Raw genomic sequence first — 17,411 nt, 5'->3', positions numbered from 1 at the left:
AGGAATAATAACAATTAATACATTGCCATGGCAACAGTATTTAAGATATAAAATATTCCTTTACAAATTTACATCAGCAGTGTCTTGTCATTATTCTAAATAATTTTTAAGCAATTCGTGTAAACACAAGACAGCTATTTCAAAGTCTGTTAAAAGTGCCACACTTCCTGCTTCCAGATGGTGGTGCTATGACTGTGACCCATAATAGCCACATCAATGTGATCAGCCCCCATTAACAAACAAACAGCTGAATTTTCATCAAAATCACACAATGCACACAGAAGATATAAGGTACTTCCTGTTTCCCAATTTTCACCATAAATGTATTGCTTCGCCATGGCGACACCATTCAAAATATAAAAAATCTATTCGCAATATAGCATCTACAATGTCTTGGTAATCCCCACACGCCCATGTGTGAAATTTTGCCCAGTCCTAATGGCTGATGACTCTGATGTGTGTGCAAAATTTCATGAAATTTTAAGCATGCCAAGTGCCTCAAACACCCAACTATAGGAAGAAAGGAATAATAACAATTAATGCGTTGCTATGGCAAACGTATTTAAGATATCAAATATTCCTTAACAAATTTACATCAGCAGTGTCTTTTCATTATTCTAAAGAATTTTGAAGCAATTCATATAAACACAAGATGGCTATTTCAAAGTCTGTTAAAAGTGCCATACTTCCTGCTGCCAGTTGGTGGCACTATGACCGTGACCAGTAATAGACGCATCAATGTGATCAGCCGCCATTACCAAACATACAGCTGAATTTTCATCAAAATCATACAGTGCACAATTTTTGTCCTTAATTTATTGCCCCACCATGGCAACAACGTTCAATATATCAAAAAGCTGTTCGAAATTTAATGTCTTTGCATAATGTTGCCTGAATTTTCAATTCAATCCAAAATGGCAGACTTCCTGTTGGGCAGAGCTAAAGACTAATTTTGAAAGTTGTCCGGCTTGATGAGAACAATATATGTAGCAAGATTGGTGACCATAGAAGAAACTGACCCCACCACTTTTGTCAAAAGGTGGCACTACAGAGCTTCCCAGCCACACCCATGTGTTAACTTTTGCCCAGGCCTAATGACTGACAACTCTGATGTGTGTGCAAAATATCATGAAAATTCAAGCATGCCAAGTACCTCAAAAACATGTGAATATACATAAAAAGGAAAAATGACATTTAATGCATTGCCATGGCAACACTATTTAAGATATCAAGAATCGCTTCAAAATTTTAAATCTGCACTGTCTTGACATTATTAAAGAAAAATTTATAGCAATTGAGGTAAACATAAGAGGAATATTTCAAAGTCTGTTAAAAGTGCCACACTTCCTTCCGCCAGTTGGTGGCACTATGACCGTGACCCACAATAGCCACATCAATGTGATCAGCCTGCAAGGCCAAACATACGGCTCAATTTTGATGTAAATCACACAATGCACCCAGAAAATATGAAACACTTCCTGTTTCCCATTTTTTTTTATGTTACTTTATCATGTCGCCATGGCAACGCCGTTTGATATATCAAAAATCTGTTCACAATTTAGCATTGTCAATGTCTTGGCATGATGTCACCCACATTTGGTATTTCAAATTCCAGAGCATGCATTTTTCAAACAATCCAAAATGGTCAGCACGAAAGCTGTCCTGCTTGATGAGATCTGTATATGTACCAATTTTTGTGACTTTAGGTGAAAATGGGGGTGCTACAGAGATCCCCATACATGCCCATTTTCAAGGGGGCGCTACATGCCTGCCAACCTCCCCCTGCAACTTTGCCCAGCCCTAATGGCCGACGACTCTGATGTGTATGCGAACATTCAAGAGTTTTCACTCATGTTAAGTACTCCAAAAGTACCGAAAACCTTGAAAAGAAGAAGACGACTCATTAGAAGAACAACTGGGCCTCCACACTTTCAGTGCTTGGGTCCTAATGAGATGTTGTTATATATTCTCTCTGCGAGTTCCCTTGAAGCTTCTAGAAAATAGGGTTTTCTAGAATAAAAGTTATGAATCAGCTGTATTTTTTTTTTTGGAAAACATTTTATTAAAAAGTATTTTTGTCCACAGTAGTTAAGACTTTGGCACCTAAAAAAAAACACAAACATAAAAACAGTACACACCCATAATCTGCATTCCATAAAAATGCATACATAAAATGGATAAATAAAAATAGCAAACAAATGTTTACTTCTTCATTAACACAGTGCTTTCCTTTGTCTCCTGAAAGACACAGAGGCCACAGATTTAAACCAACCAATCAGATTAAAAGGGGTGGAAATTACATCATACTACAAAAAGGTGCCTACAAGGCACAAAGGTTTTCATTGTGAGACAGTGCTTGTTTTAGAAAAGAACACCAATAAACGTTTTGATCACTGACAAAAAAAGTCACAAAATCATTAAAAAACACACTGTAATCAGACAAAAGGCAATAATACTGAAAAATGATGAGATGTGTTGATTCTCTGTAGATGTTCCACTGATATCAGTTTAAAGTTGACCTAGAATGTTGCAATGATGTGCAGTGGTATAGATCTTCCGCAAGACTTTGGAATTGAAACAAATCTGTGGAATTTTGATTTATAAGAATGGTGACTCTCCTTTCTATGGAAAGACATGAAGAAGCAACTAACTGATCGGCTGAGGACTCAACCAATCAGAAGAGTGAGAAGTTTTGTCTCCGGGCATGATGTCACAGGTGGGCAGCGGGTGGAAGCAGCAGGACAGAGTTTGCAGTGTGGGTAATATTAGGATGGAGAAACACTGACGGAGCGAAGTACAGTCTCTGGGGGGTGTGACCTCTCCAATATTAGGGAAAAACTGTTATGCACATTTATTCTGGGCTCTGGGCATCTGCTAGCAGGTCTGGTCTGAGGCACTCAATGGGACATTGGATGTTCTGTAGGAAAAAGTAAAAAGTGCATTTCATTGCCAAATCCTAAACATATGCAAATCTCCAAATGCTTTATACCTAAATGTGAACATGAAAACAAAAGTTTACTTAAGTTAAGTTCACCAAAACATGAAAATTCTCACATCATTTACTCACCCTCATGCCATCCCAGATGTGTATGACTTTTTCTTTTGCTGAACACAAACAAAGATTTTTAGAAGAATATCTCAGCTCTGTAGGTCCTCACAATGCAAGTAAATGGGTTGCAAAATTGTGAATCTCCAAAAGCACATAAAGGCAGCAAAAGTAATCCATAAAGCTCCAGTGGTTAAATCCATGACTTCAGAAGCGATATGGATAGGTGTGGGTGAGAAACAGATCAATATTTAAGTCTTTTTTACTATAAATCTCCACTTTCACATTCTTATTTTGTTTTTGCCGATTTGCATTCTTTGTGCATATCGCCACCTACTGGGCACGGAGGAGAATGTATAGTAAAAAAAGGACTTAAATATTGACGCAAACACCAGCGTGGCCAATTCAGACACAGCAACAACCTCTCAGAGTCCTTCCCAATAGGCAATGGTGTAAAGCAAGTCTGCATCCTCACGCTGACTCTCTTCATGATCTTCCTCAGCATGATGCTCCAAAGGGTCACAGTAGACCTTGATGACGAGGACGGTGTCTACATCAGATACCACACCGATGGCAGCCTGTTCCACCTGAAGCGACTAAAGGCCCACACCAAGACAGAGGAGCAACTCATCTGAGAGTTACTCTTCACTGACGATGCTGCTCTTGTTTCCCATATGGTGACAGCTCTGCAGTGTATAACATCCTCTTCGCAGAGGCTGCCGAGCTCTTCAGACTAGAAGTCAGCTTGAAGACAGAAGTTTTCCACCATCCTGCACCTCAGGAAGATTACCACCCTCCCCGCATCATCATTGGCGAGTCAGAGCTGAAGACGGTCCACCAGTTCAACTACCTGAGGTGCATCATCTCTTCGGACGCCAAGGTCGACAAAGAGATTGACAGCAGTCTGGCAAAGGCAAATTGTGCATTTGGCAGACTGTACAAAAGAGTCTGGAACAATAAGCATTTGAAGAAAGGCACAAAGATCAGTGTGTACAGAGCCGTTGTACTGACCACCCTCCTGTAACCATCACCACCTGCAACTCCTTGAGCGCTTCCATCAGCACTGCCACCGCACCATCCTTGACATCCACTGGAATGACTTCACTACCAACACTGAAGTCCTCAAACAGACAGAGGTCACCAGCATCGAGGCCATGCTGTTGAAGACACAGCTGCGCTGGATAGGGCACATCTCCAGTATGGAGGACCATCACCTACCCAAGATCGTGCTGTATGACAAGCTCACCACTGGCCACTGCAACAGAGGGGCACCGAAAAAGAGGTACAAGCACTCTCTGAAGAAATACCTTGGTGTCACATTGACCACCGACAGTGGTCTGCTTTAGCCTCTGATCACAAGGCCTGGACACCATTCACCAGGCTGTCTCCTCCTTCGAGAACGCGCACAGGGCTGGTCTTGAGGTCAAAAGGAGATGGAGGAAGAACCGTGACACTGCAGCACCAAATCTAGAACAGACATTCCCTTGTAGTCGCTGCGGCCGAATCTGCCTGTCCTGCATTGGCCTCGTTAGCCACCAGTGTGCCTGCAGCAGACATGGACAACTCCCTTCCTAAATCTTCATTCGTGAATCCAAGCCATGAATGGATGAATGTGCTTTTTGGAGCTTCAAAATTGTAGTACCCATTTACTTGCATTGTATGGACCAACAGAGCTGAGAAATTCTGCAGAACCTCAGTTTGTGTTCTGCAGAAGAATGAAAGTCATACATATCCTGGATGGCATGAGGGTGAGTAAATGATGAGAGAATTTTCATTTTTGTGTGACCTATCCTATGACTTTAATGCATGCTCCTGGTCAATCAATGCTTGTTATTCTAAATGAAAAAACTGTTTGTCTTTATAATCCTCTATCATAATGTATTGCAATAACTCAAAATATAATCCTTTAATAAAATATAATTGCTCCGCCTCTAAAACAATGAACACTTTAGGATGAACGTTCGATTTTACATCACAAATCCCTTTTACTTTTTCGATCCCTCCCCAACAAAACAGCTGGCTCCATTCTGGTATGTGACACCACACTTTTCAAGATCCAATCAATTCCAAATGGATAATATCAAGTGCTTCCCTATATTTTTTCAAACGGTGTTTAATGTTGACTTTAAAATATCCACAAGTGCTACAGTTATAACCAAAAATGACTCTCATTAGAGATTAATTTGAATCTTCTTTTGTACATAAACGTTTTTGTTATTAATTTGTCTGTCAAATGTATTCCATGAAAGACTCACAAATTTACGTAGGGCATTCTCTCTGTAGCGGTTGAAAGCATCCGTGTGCACTGGAGGCTGAATGAGGTCCATGTCAACTTCAGCACCAGGCCGACGGCAGTTCTCACAACGCCAGCCCTGGGGAAACAACATGGTTTTACATACACTATAAAATCCTCATCCACAGACTAACCCTAAACCAGACTCCAACTAAGACATGGGCATACCAGACCCCCAACACATGGGCATATAAAAGGGAAAATAAAGCAGTGGAAAGGTTTGCATTACCTGTTGTCCTCCATAACAGGTACAAGTGCAGATGGCTCCAAGATACTCCTTCTGCCATTGGTTCCCAACCTGGTACAACTTCCCCTCATCATAACACGTAGACTCATCTACAACAGAGCATGTTTAACAAGTCAGTGAAGCAACAAATAGAGTGTGATACAAATTTAGACACAACAAAACACTTTCAGACTTACGGGGTTCACACTTGAACTCTCCTTTCTCATTGCCCAGGCAGGTGCAGCTCATCATGTGACCATTCTCAGCATGGCGGTCCCACTTCTCACCAATTCTGTAGTTGTGGCCATTGTCATGGCACCACTCTGCAGATTGAGAGATGTGTGTTGGTTAGCATATATACTCTGTGCATCCTCTTAGTTCTCAGGTCATGGAGAAAACAATTGAGTAACATTGTTCTTGTTCCCAGAGAATTCCTCCTTCACACACACACAGCACTGAAGCTTACATTCAAACAGTGGTTGTAGCACATGGTAAGCTGGTCTCAGAGTTTAATATCATCTGGTTACAGGGTGACAATACAAATCTGAGACAGAAACCACCTCCTCTCAGACTGTCATGTTTGATGACTTCTACAAACATGTCAAGAATGGCTAGCATGGCAACAGTATGTAGTTTGAACTTTTGTTCAACAATTATTTCACTCCAGTTTTGTTCTGAAGAGTATTCCTAAAACAAAGATACAGTGGGGTTTAATATGAAAATGCTTCCATTTTGCATTTTTCTTACTGAATACAGTTTCTTTTTATTACAAATTACATTATCAACATAATAATTTGAGTAAAATATTTAATTGAAAAATTAACGGAATTCTTTATATTTAGTGGTATTTGCTATGTTCCCTTTTTGCTTTAAAGACAGCTTGCACTCGAGCTGGCATAGACATGATGGAATCATGTCAATGTCACAAATTTGCTTATTTGTTTAGAGACCTAGAAATAGTGCAGAATCTGTTCTGTTAAATATTTCGTATTCATTTTACATCATAAAATAATAAAATATATATTTTTAATCCTTAAATGGGATAGTTCATCCACAAATATTATTTCTCTCATCATTTACCTACCCTCATGCCATCCCAGATGTGTATGACATTCTTTCTATTGCTGAACACAAACAAAAATATTTAGAAGAATGTCTCAGCTCTGATACAATGCAAATGAATGGTGGCAAGAACTTTGAAGATCCAAAAAGCACATAAAGGCAGCATGAAAATAATCCAAAAGACTCCAGTGGTTAAATCCATGACTTCAGAAGAGATATTATAGGCGTGGGTGAGAAATAGATCAATATTTAAGTCCTTTTTCTACTATAAATACTCCTCCCTGCCCAGTAGGTGGCGATATGCATGAAAAATGCGAATCGCCAAAAACAAAAGAATGTGGAAGTGAAAGTAAAAGTGGAGATATATAGTAAAAAAGGACTTAAATATTGATCTGTTTCTCATCCACACATATATAACTTCTGAAGACATGGATTAAACATTTGAAGTTTTATGGATTAATTTTATGCTGCCTTTATGTGCTTTTTGGAGCTTCTGGCCACCATTCAGTTGCATTGTATGGACTTACAGAGCTGCGATATTCTTCTACAAATCTTTGTTTGTGTTCAGCAGAAGTAAGAAAGTCATACACATCTGCAATGGCATGAAGGTAAGTAAATGAGAGAATTTTCAGTTTTGGGTGAACTATCCCTTTAAGAAAGTAAACTTTGTTTTCATGTTCACATTTAAGTATAAAACATTTGTAGATTTGGAGACAAATTCTAGATATTCAATGTGGACTTTTAAACCCAACTGAACATGAAAAATATTAAACATAAAAATAAAATATTTTTAAAAAAATGGTTGCCCATGCTAGAATGGGGTGTGGTATTTAGCATGTAGCACACTGTCCATTCACTCACTGGATGAATCACATCTGAAATGGCCACTGCCGAGGCCAAGACACTTGCACCACAGCTTAAATCCTGTCTCCGACATACGCTCCCACTCCGTGCCCACCTCATGGTAGGTGGCAGTGAATGTGTCATGGCATATATCCCTGGCTGTGGGGATCACTCCAGACCCTGGAACTAAAGCACATGAGGAACACATTTAGAAGGGTAAAGAACAAGCATATGGACATGAAATCACAGAGAAAATTATGAACTGTGGTTACAAATTAGATTGGTTAACAGAGGCTTTACCACTGTTTCCGACAGTCACAACATCTTCTAGGACTTTCTCTTTTTGGTCTCTACTGACAGACTCCACAACAACATTGTAAGAGGCACCAGCAGTGAGACCGATCAGTGTTGCACTAGTAGAAGTTCCAGGCAGACGCATCTGAGAGGGAACAAAATTAGGAGGTTGTTGTCTAACTAATAGTCACTGATAATGCAACGAAATGAAATGAATAATTAAACAATCAACATCTAGAAGTTGCATTATATACAGTGGGGTTAAATGCCTCTATTTGGACTTTTTTCAAATTTAATAAGAGTTTTTTTTTTTTTTTTTCAAATTATATTATAACTGACTAAAATGTTGAATTGAAAAATTAACATGCATTTCTGAATTTCTCAGTATTTGATATGCCCCCTTTTGCTTTAATAACAGCATACACTTAAAGGGACAGTTCAAGCCAAAAAGAATAATATCAATATTTTTGTCTTTTTTTTTTTTTTTTTTTACACTAAATCTCCACTTTCACATTCTTCTTCTTTTGTTTTTGGCGATTCACATTCTTTGTGCATACCGCCCCCTACAGGGCAGGGAGAAGAATTTATAGTAAGAAAAATGACTTAAAACTGATCTGTTTCTCACCCACACTTATCATATCGCTTCTGAAAATATGGATTTAATCACTGAAATCTTATGGATTAATTTTATGCTGTCTTTATTTTCTTTTGGAGCTTCAAAATTTTGGTACCCATTCATTTGCATTGTGAGGACCTACAGAGCTGAAATTTTCTTCTAAAAATCTTTGTTTGTGTTTGAGAAAAAAGTCATACACATCTGGGATGGCATCAGGGTGAATATATGATGAGAGAACTTTCATTTTTGGGTGACCTGCCCTTCCTTTAAGCTGTCATGGATTTCACAAGATTGTGCAAAACATGATGATCCATGTTTTCCATCATGATTTAAAAATTTCCATAGAGTCTCTTGTGTGCTTCAATGAAAACAAGGAAATCTGAACTTTGTACAAAGGAGTTAACATGGTCAGTGCCACAAAGTTGATTATTTGATTAGAAAACTATAAATAGTGCAGAATCTTTAATATTTCATATTAATTTTACTTTATAATTTTTTTTTTTTACGTTTTAAAACTTAGTTTATTTCAAGGCATAAATTAGGTTTTGAATCAGATTTTTAATGTGGACTTTTTGAACGCCACTGTATCTTACATATTTTGGTTGGAAATATAGATTGCAATATATATATAACCTACATTTCTAAGCAGGTCAATTTGCAATTGTTGCTTTTGTGTTTTTATAGAGTCTTAAGATTTGTTTCTGCATGCGTGTGTTTTTTTGGACACCTATCTGTTCATTTATAGGAGTACCCATGTCAGATATGGTACATTTCTGTTCTCACCTGGAAGCTCTTCTCATTGACCTCTGTAACAGGACTGCATGACACCACATACTCTGAAGTGTGCGGCACAGGTTGCCATATAATTGTGGTCTGGGTCTGAGATTCCTGGGGCAGGTTTGTCTCATTGTAAAGGTCTCCGAATGGGAAGCTGGGTTCAGGGCCCTCATTCACCTTCACAACTGGCACTCTCTGTCCATCTGCTCCCGGCAGGGGGATATAGACCAGGGGCTCTCTGTGGTTTGGGGGGTGAAGCTGCTGGCCGTTGTTGCCCAGGCTGAAGCTCTGATATTCAGTGTAGATGTGCTGGCCCTGCTGCCCCAGTGTGTTGTGTCTGTTTGGACCCAGCATATGCACATGATTGTTGAAGTGGTCATTATCCTCTGGCACATCCAAGATGTCAATGTGTGGTCGACTGGGGTTGGGGAGCTGGGGGGTCAGTTGGTGACTTTCCATATCTGGTGGGAAAATTGTGTTCAGGGCAAAGAAATGAGTAATGCAATAGCATATTTTTTTTCAAGCAGAGGGCACTGTATGTAAAGTGCATGTAATTTATTGTGCTACAGCAATCCAAAAAGGCATAATATTGCTTTAAGGATTTTTTAACAAGCACCAGGTTTGATTCATGATATGCCCTGTATTATTAACAGCAAACTATTTTAAAATATATCATAACATTTCACTGAGAATAGCACCACCAAAGGACTAAAATTTTACAAAATCAGGCAAAGGACCCTGCTACATATTGCCTAAAATGTGCTGGCCAGTAAGAGTATGTGTATATATTAATATATTTACATACTGTTATGTATACATGGCAAAGCCATTAAAGTAATCATTATTGATGTATGTACAGAGTCATCTACTTGCACATTTTAATTTTATTTAATAAATTTTAATGTGAGTTGGACAGTGAAATATTTAGCTAAACTTTATTACTTAAGCTAAACTTTTTATTTTAGCTTTGGTTAATCCCTAAATCCATTGGCTTTTGCAAATTTTATTACATACCTCAGGTCTTTTGCAGCCCGGCAGTTACAGTATATCTATCACAAATGGATCTACAAAAAGCCTAGAGGGTGTAACATTTGTCAAATAATTTTTAAGACAATTAGAAAATAAAATAACTAAACTATATGCAACAAAGGAAAGAACGCAATTCATTACTTCCATGCTGAAATGTTATGAGACTCAACTGGCTGTCACACACATACTGAGCTACACATAACACATAAGCTACACATGTGTATTTTTTCAGGTGCTTACTGTGTCCAATTAGACTTACAATTTATGTGATGTACTTGCTATAGTTTACTTCTAAGTTGCATCTTCTTCAAATAGCAATGTCAAATGTAAATCAAGTCAATCACTAAAACAAAAGCGCCACATAGAGTAACAACGTGTATAATATGTACAGTATGTGACACGCATATGTGATACTGATAATTCACCACCATTGCTCAGAAAATTGACATGATATAGTAGTAATTTGTATGAATATGGCTCTCATTTGACTTGTAATAAACAAAGAAATAGATATCCTGTGATAGTAAACTTAAATACATATTAAATAATCATAGAAATATGATTTATATAAGTGGAAAATATATAAAAATACAGTATATATTGTATCAGAAATATATATTGTGATACTATTACATATCTCGGATCACTAATATTTTCTTTGCAATTTTGTAAACATTTTTATTGTTAGACAATTCATAAGAGAGAAAGGTTGAGGAATACTACAGAGGTGGGGGCATAACTCCAAAAAATGGATGAGAAAAAGGAGTCAGAATGAGGTCCCAGGTCACTAAAGACCCGAGGTATGCATTTAAGTGTTAAAGGTAAATTACAATTGAAATTTTTCTAATGAATATTTTAATAATAATAAAAAAAATTGGTTTGAGATTAAACTGAACCCTGTTGATAGTTCACCAAAATGGTGACTGAGGCTAACTTTATGCCTAACATCTCCCTTTATGTTGCACAGAAGAAACAAAGTCTTCTGGGTTTGAAACAACATAATCTTGAGTAAATGTTGACAGAATTAAAAAAATTTGTGTGGACTATCCCTTTACATTTCAACATGTAGTGGAAATATGGAAATGCTCATAAGGGTGTACTTACGAGTTCTTGCCTTTCCAAGCAGCGGAGTGCTTCTCTGAGCATTATTTAATGCAACAATCTTGATAACATACTCAGTGCCTGGTTTCAAACCTACACGTATAAACACACAACAACAAAAATGCTTATTAAAAAGGATGATCCAGTGGCGAACTATTGAAGAAGCAGATCCCAAAAACCAGGAGTATAAAAAGAGTGTTATGACAGAAACTTCAGTACCAGAGATGGAAGCAAAGGTCCTGCCAGCCTGAGGTCTAGGGGTCAACTCTTTGGGAATGTCCCCTGGCTCCTCATAGGTGACATAGTATCCAGTGATGGTGCTGCGTGGAGGCTTCCAGGTGAAGGAAATTGTGTTAGGAGTCAAAGAGGTGAAGTGGAGGTTGGTAGGAGGGCTAATTACTGGTTTTGCTAAAAAAAAAAGGCATATCATAATAATATTTATTAAATGGACCTCTGAAATAGTTGATTATGACTGGTCAATCATGGGATTCTTTGGTTAAATATTGCTTGTTTCATATCTCTCGTAGCACTCTTTGGTCAACTTTAAGTTTTCCATTTATTTTATTTATTGGGTAGGTCTAGCCATGTAATTAGCGGGATCATTTACAGTTTCCTGGTATTATACAGTTTCCTGGTATAAACTCAGCTGGCTGTACATTATTTCTTAAATATTTTTAACATCAAGAACCAAACATTTAAACAGTCACCATGCATTTTTTTTTTTTTTTTTTGCATTTGTAGTTTGAAAATGGTACCTGTAGTGGCTGTAAGGGTGAAAGGCTCACTGCGTGCATTTCCATTCAGTGTATAGATATTGATTTTATAGGTGGTTCCTGGCTGCAAACCTATAGGAGACAGATTCATATGATTGAATCTCACTACAGATGCCCTTTTAAAAAAATATATTATTTGCTAAGCATAGCTTAGATTAGTGCTTTAAAATAGATATGATACTGCCTTTAGTATAGATTATTATAACTGAGTGATGTTGTACCAGTAATGGTGTAGGTGCGTGAATCAGGTTCAATGGTCCTCTGAATAGGGTTATGGCTGCCAGTGGTGGGAGTGGCTTCTACCAGGAAGCCGGAGATAGTCTCTGTCTTAGAGCGCCAAGTGAGAGTGATGGAGGAGTCATTAACATTGGAAATACGAACACGTCGCGGTGGGCTGATGTCTGAGAAAATGAGATCTGTAGTGAGTTTTTACCAGCACATTTAATGGAGAATAGTTGGTACAAGTCTGATTCAGAGAAGTTTAAGAAAGATGGCTTACTGTCAAGTGTCGTGACTTGGCCTTTGACACGATGGCTAGTAAGAGAATTCTTCACACCATAAACCTCCACTTCATAATCAGTGCCAGGCTATAAAAACACATACAGGACAAAACTGAAGAAAAGCCTAGATAATCTGCTCCACAAAAGCGCCATGTAATCCTCCGAAACAATCTACGTAAGGCTTAAATCTTTTGATCTACCCACTGAGCAAAATTACAAGGTGTGTTGTACAATCAGTGAAGTTTGAGAGAATGCTCTTTGGCTGTTTGAGATGCTTACTCACCGTGAGTGAAGTGGCGTGGAACTCAGTGGAGTCCGGGGCAATGTTGACCTCTTTAGTGGGGCCACTCTTGCTTTTGGGGGTGATGGCCACACGGTAACCTGTCAGCTTGACGTTGGAAGCAGACCAGGAAACAGTGAATGATGTTGGACCCACCTTGGAGAAGTACAGATTGGTAGGCCCAGGAATAGCTACACAGAGAAAAGAGAAGATTAACCAAACATGAATTATTTTACATTTTCTGAGTGGCGAGTTCTGTAAAAGCGAGTGGTGCTTTCCTGTGCAAAACTCGCCTCCATGATGTGAGGGTGTATTGATTTTACAAATGTATGCACTTCTAAAATGGAAAGCAGGTATGTTTTTTACAATAAACAATATAACATGATGCTGTTTGGTTTATATGTATGCGTTTGCGCCCTCCTGTGGACTTAGGACAGGTGTTTTCAAGCTTTTTGATGCCAAGAACCCCCATATATTTTGATCCCCTTGCAAGGGACCCCCTTCCTAAAGCATAAAAACAGCTTTATATTTTCATATATAAAGACCCCTTTATATTGTGTGAGAAAAAAATGTAAACAATATAAAGAAGAAAACATGTTTTTAATTAAATCCATTAAATAATTAGTTTTACAATTTTAATTTAAATAATTCGCTTTTATATTTTTATTGTAATACATTCAATATATATATATATATATATATATATATATATATATATATATATATATATATATATATATATATATATATTAAAAAATGTAATTAGAATCAAATTACATGTATGATCACGAAAAAAACCTTTTTTGTTCAATTTATTTGAAATTTGTTTGTAGTCTTTAGAAAGCAGAATGAAACACTAATGTGTCAAATCAAATGTCTAATGGTGTAAAATGTTAAAATTTGTTTCTCTGAAATTTTCCACGGACCCCATAGCATCTCCTTGCGGCCCTCTGGGTGTCCTCGGATCCCAGTTTGAAAACCCCTGATTTAGGAGGCAACGTTGGTTTAAAAATCTGGTAATCACTGATATATTGTAGCTTTTCCCCCCCAACTGAAATTAGAATTTTAATGTCTTTAAAATTCAAATATAATTCTTATTTTGTAATTCCACCACTAATTCCAACTAGTTATTATACTTTTTTTTTATAATTATAGTTACAAAATGCTGAATATGAGAAATTTTGGTGTCCCTGATATTTAAAGAGTAGACGAGCATTTGCTTAATATAATACCTGTTGTCTGAGTGGCCACTAGTGGAGGACTGGGTGTCCGGTCATGCAGAGCAATGACTTTAACTGTGTATTCTGTGCCTGGTCTGAGGCCTTGAAGCACCGCAGACTCGTCATCTCCGCGTGGGGCAGGGAATAGCTCTCTCTCTCCCTCTTCTGGACTGTAGTACAACACTCTGTAAGAAGAGACCAAGCCATCAGGACTTTCCCAGGAGATGCGCATGGAGGTTGAGTCCACGTCACTGAAGGTTAGGTCTTTGGGTTTGTCCACCGCTGAAAGACAGAAATATTTTTTGAAACTACTGAGTTCATCTATTTCAGGTATATGTTATGAAAAGAACTGAATTGATTTGTGAAATTTAGTGAGTTATCTAGTACCCTTGCTAAATATTTGAAGTTCTTTCAAGTATTCGTATTATGCAAATGAACAATTGCACCATGTTGTACTGTCTGAAAAAAGAAAATGAAAAGAACAGATCTGCTGGATCTGTTCTGTTACCCCTGGGGGTTTGATTCGCTGCTCTCCCTGCTCTTTCCATGCATGGCTGCATAGATAGGCAGGGAGTTTTTGGCCAGAACAGAAACATACTGCCAACACCAACAGATTGCTTTAGAAATAAAAGTGTTCAATTGATGAAAGTGGTCCTGACTGAAATGGCTATTTCACATTTTTAATCCAAGTCTGTGTAAAATTGTCTTAACATCTGGTAGTTTGGAAATGGTAAGAGAATTACATTTGTACACCTACTTGTGACTATAGTTTCGACCAGAGGGGGGCTCTCTCCATCCTGACCCAGAGCAAACACACTGACTGTATACTTTGCTGTCGGCATCAAGCCAGAGAACGTCATTTCAGTCTGGTCTGCAATTACACATAAAAGACACACCTTCTTAACTCTTGCTTTGACAACATTCCTTATGTACTCTTTTATATCAAATGTATCAAATTTACATTTTTAATTGACAATGTTATGCATTACCTGGAGCCACCACTTCAGAGAAGGCAGGACCCTGTCCATTGAGTGGCATTCCTGTGACACGATATCCTGAGATGGGGCCTGCTGCTGGGCTCCAGCGCACAGTAATAGTGTTGTCCTTAACGTCAGTCACCTCCATCTGTGATGGCGACTCAATATCTATAAAAAAAATTAGTCCATTATTTATACTCTCCCTTTCCTGTTATGTAGGCATATTTAGCCCAAATCTCTCTTTTTCTCTATTTCCATAAATCATATAAAAACTGTCAGCATATTCAGGTGCATTTGTGATGTACCTGTCCTGTGTTTAACTTTGATTGGCGTGCTGGAGGCTGGGCTGTCCCCTCTGCCGGTCACAGCGTAAACAGTGATGGTGTAATCAGTGCCTGGACGCAGACCCTCAATGGTGGCAGTTGACTGGGAGCCAGGGACAGTAAATTCCTGAGTAGTGTCAAAACCTCCTGAATGGGAATAATAAGAACAAGATTCAGCAAACATAAGGCAAAACCAGAAGCATCATGCACATTCAAACTGAGGGGGCATGCACCCCATCATCATGTCACTCAAACTTTGAATGACTTTTTCCTGTGTAACAAAAATATCATTTTTTTATCAAAATGCCAAAGCTGCTATTTTCCATACAGCAAAAATGCATGGGGATGTCTGGCAAATCAGCAGTAAAATTCATTGCAATTTTGGTTGGTTTATTAAAAATATCTATATACATAATATACAGTATATTTCATTGGTCAGATTTTGAACCTGGGTCCTCTTGCGCACTATATGAATGACTGTTCCGCTAGACTAATGAGTCTTATAATTATTTATTACATGGCTCTCTGGAATACTCAATTCTGACTGATCAATCTTGGCATTAAGTGATAAATATATTTTTGAATAATGCAAAAAATTTTCCCATTCAGGATTGAAGGGGTCGATAATACAGGTTTATTTTGTGATAATAACCGGCTGACTGTAAATCATCCCCTAGTTAAAGGGATAGTTCAACCCAAAAAAATAATTTATTCACCCTCATGCCATCCCAGATGTATATGATTTTCTTTCTTCTGCAGAACACAAACATAGATTTTTAGAAGAATGTCTCAGCTCTGTAGGTCCTCACAATGCAAGTAAATGGTGACCAGACCTCGGAAGCTCCAAAAATCACATAAAGGCAGCATAAAAATAATCCATTATATTCCAGTGGTTATATATAAGTGTGGGTGAGAAACATATCAATATTTAAGTCCTTTTTACAATTAATCTCCACTTTCATTTTCAAATTGTAAAAAAAAAAAAAAAAAAATTACTTACATCTGTTTCTCACCCACACCTATCATATATCTTCTGAAGACACAGATTTAACCACTGGAGTATAATGGATGTACTTTTATGCTGCCTATATGTGATTTTTGGAGCTTCATAGGCCTGGTCTACATGTACTTGCATTGTGAGGACCTACAGGGCTGAGAAATTCTTCTAAAAATCTTCTTTGTGTTCAGCAAAAGAAAAAGTCATACACATCTGGGATGGCATGAGGGTGAGTAAATAATGAGAAAATTTTCGGTGAAAAACGAATAAGTTTGCCTAGTGAACCAAGGGAGCCAGGACAGCCCCTGGTGATCCATTCACCCACCTGACTCTCCATGTGTGATCCTGTAGTACCTCACAGTGACAGAGGGGGCATCCCAGCGAACGGTAATGCTGGTTGGTGTTGAGGAGGTAACCTCCAGATCAGTGGGGGCATCTGAGACTAACAGAGAAATAGTGATAAGAGACAAGAAGTACTATTAAAACAAAGTGAGCTGTAGATATGCAGGTAATACACTGAGAAGTCAAAAACAAGAAGTGAGGTTACAGCATGTAGTTATAATGACAAACATACTGGTAGACTGAGTTCCAGTCAATGGCAGACTCTCGCGGGATCCACTAACGGCATAGATGTTGATGCTGTACTTGGTCTCGGGGGTCAAGCCTGTGAGAGTGAAATGACTCCTGGATGGAGGCAGTCTCTCCTCTTTAGCACGCCCACCACTGGTCATTTGATAGCGGATACGGTATCCTGAGATAACGGCCTGAGGAGCCTGCCAGCGCACGGTGAAGGAGTTGGTACCGACATCAGAGAATTGCAGACCGACAGGAGCATCCAGGACTGTTGAGTAAAAGGATGCGTAACTTAGTCAACCACCACAACTGCAAGTACAGAGCTAATAGATTTATTTGCAAGGTTGAACTTGATTATTTTTTCAGTTGGCAGGTAAAAGAAAATGGTTCTGGAGTTTGGAAAATGTGTCCAACTCCTTTTAAACCAATGAATTTTGTTTATGCATTTGTGGATATCACTGGATAAGGATTCCCAAAAATA

The 17,411-nt window shown here is 38.3% G+C and overlaps 1 protein-coding gene across 37 annotated transcripts in view; it reads right to left on the bottom strand.

The window, feature by feature from the left end:
- Positions 1–2,171: 2,171 nt before the first annotated feature.
- Positions 2,172–17,411, bottom strand: part of fn1a (fibronectin 1a) — a 49,166-nt gene continuing 33,926 nt past the window's right edge. For all 37 annotated transcript variants that reach the window (XM_051708976.1, XM_051708989.1, XM_051708965.1 and 34 more), the window contains 19 exons: positions 16,932–17,198; positions 16,683–16,799; positions 15,343–15,507; positions 15,050–15,205; positions 14,818–14,931; positions 14,073–14,342; positions 12,844–13,031; positions 12,560–12,647; positions 12,282–12,461; positions 12,043–12,132; positions 11,507–11,695; positions 11,291–11,380; positions 9,164–9,618; positions 7,771–7,909; positions 7,489–7,656; positions 5,763–5,888; positions 5,569–5,675; positions 5,302–5,418; positions 2,172–2,917 (listed from right to left, as the gene is read on the bottom strand). In XM_051708976.1, coding sequence (XP_051564936.1) covers positions 2,852–2,917; positions 5,302–5,418; positions 5,569–5,675; positions 5,763–5,888; positions 7,489–7,656; positions 7,771–7,909; positions 9,164–9,618; positions 11,291–11,380; positions 11,507–11,695; positions 12,043–12,132; positions 12,282–12,461; positions 12,560–12,647; positions 12,844–13,031; positions 14,073–14,342; positions 14,818–14,931; positions 15,050–15,205; positions 15,343–15,507; positions 16,683–16,799; positions 16,932–17,198 — 3,092 coding nt within the window. In that variant the 3' untranslated portion in view covers positions 2,172–2,851. The remainder of the gene's footprint in view (positions 2,918–5,301; positions 5,419–5,568; positions 5,676–5,762; positions 5,889–7,488; positions 7,657–7,770; positions 7,910–9,163; positions 9,619–11,290; positions 11,381–11,506; positions 11,696–12,042; positions 12,133–12,281; positions 12,462–12,559; positions 12,648–12,843; positions 13,032–14,072; positions 14,343–14,817; positions 14,932–15,049; positions 15,206–15,342; positions 15,508–16,682; positions 16,800–16,931; positions 17,199–17,411) is intronic.

This window comes from Myxocyprinus asiaticus, chromosome 10 (genome assembly GCF_019703515.2).
Source record: "Myxocyprinus asiaticus isolate MX2 ecotype Aquarium Trade chromosome 10, UBuf_Myxa_2, whole genome shotgun sequence".
Classification (NCBI taxonomy): Eukaryota; Metazoa; Chordata; class Actinopteri; order Cypriniformes; family Catostomidae; genus Myxocyprinus; species Myxocyprinus asiaticus.
The sequence above is the reverse complement of the archived record's forward strand: the minus strand, read 5'-3'. Positions and strand labels throughout refer to the sequence as shown.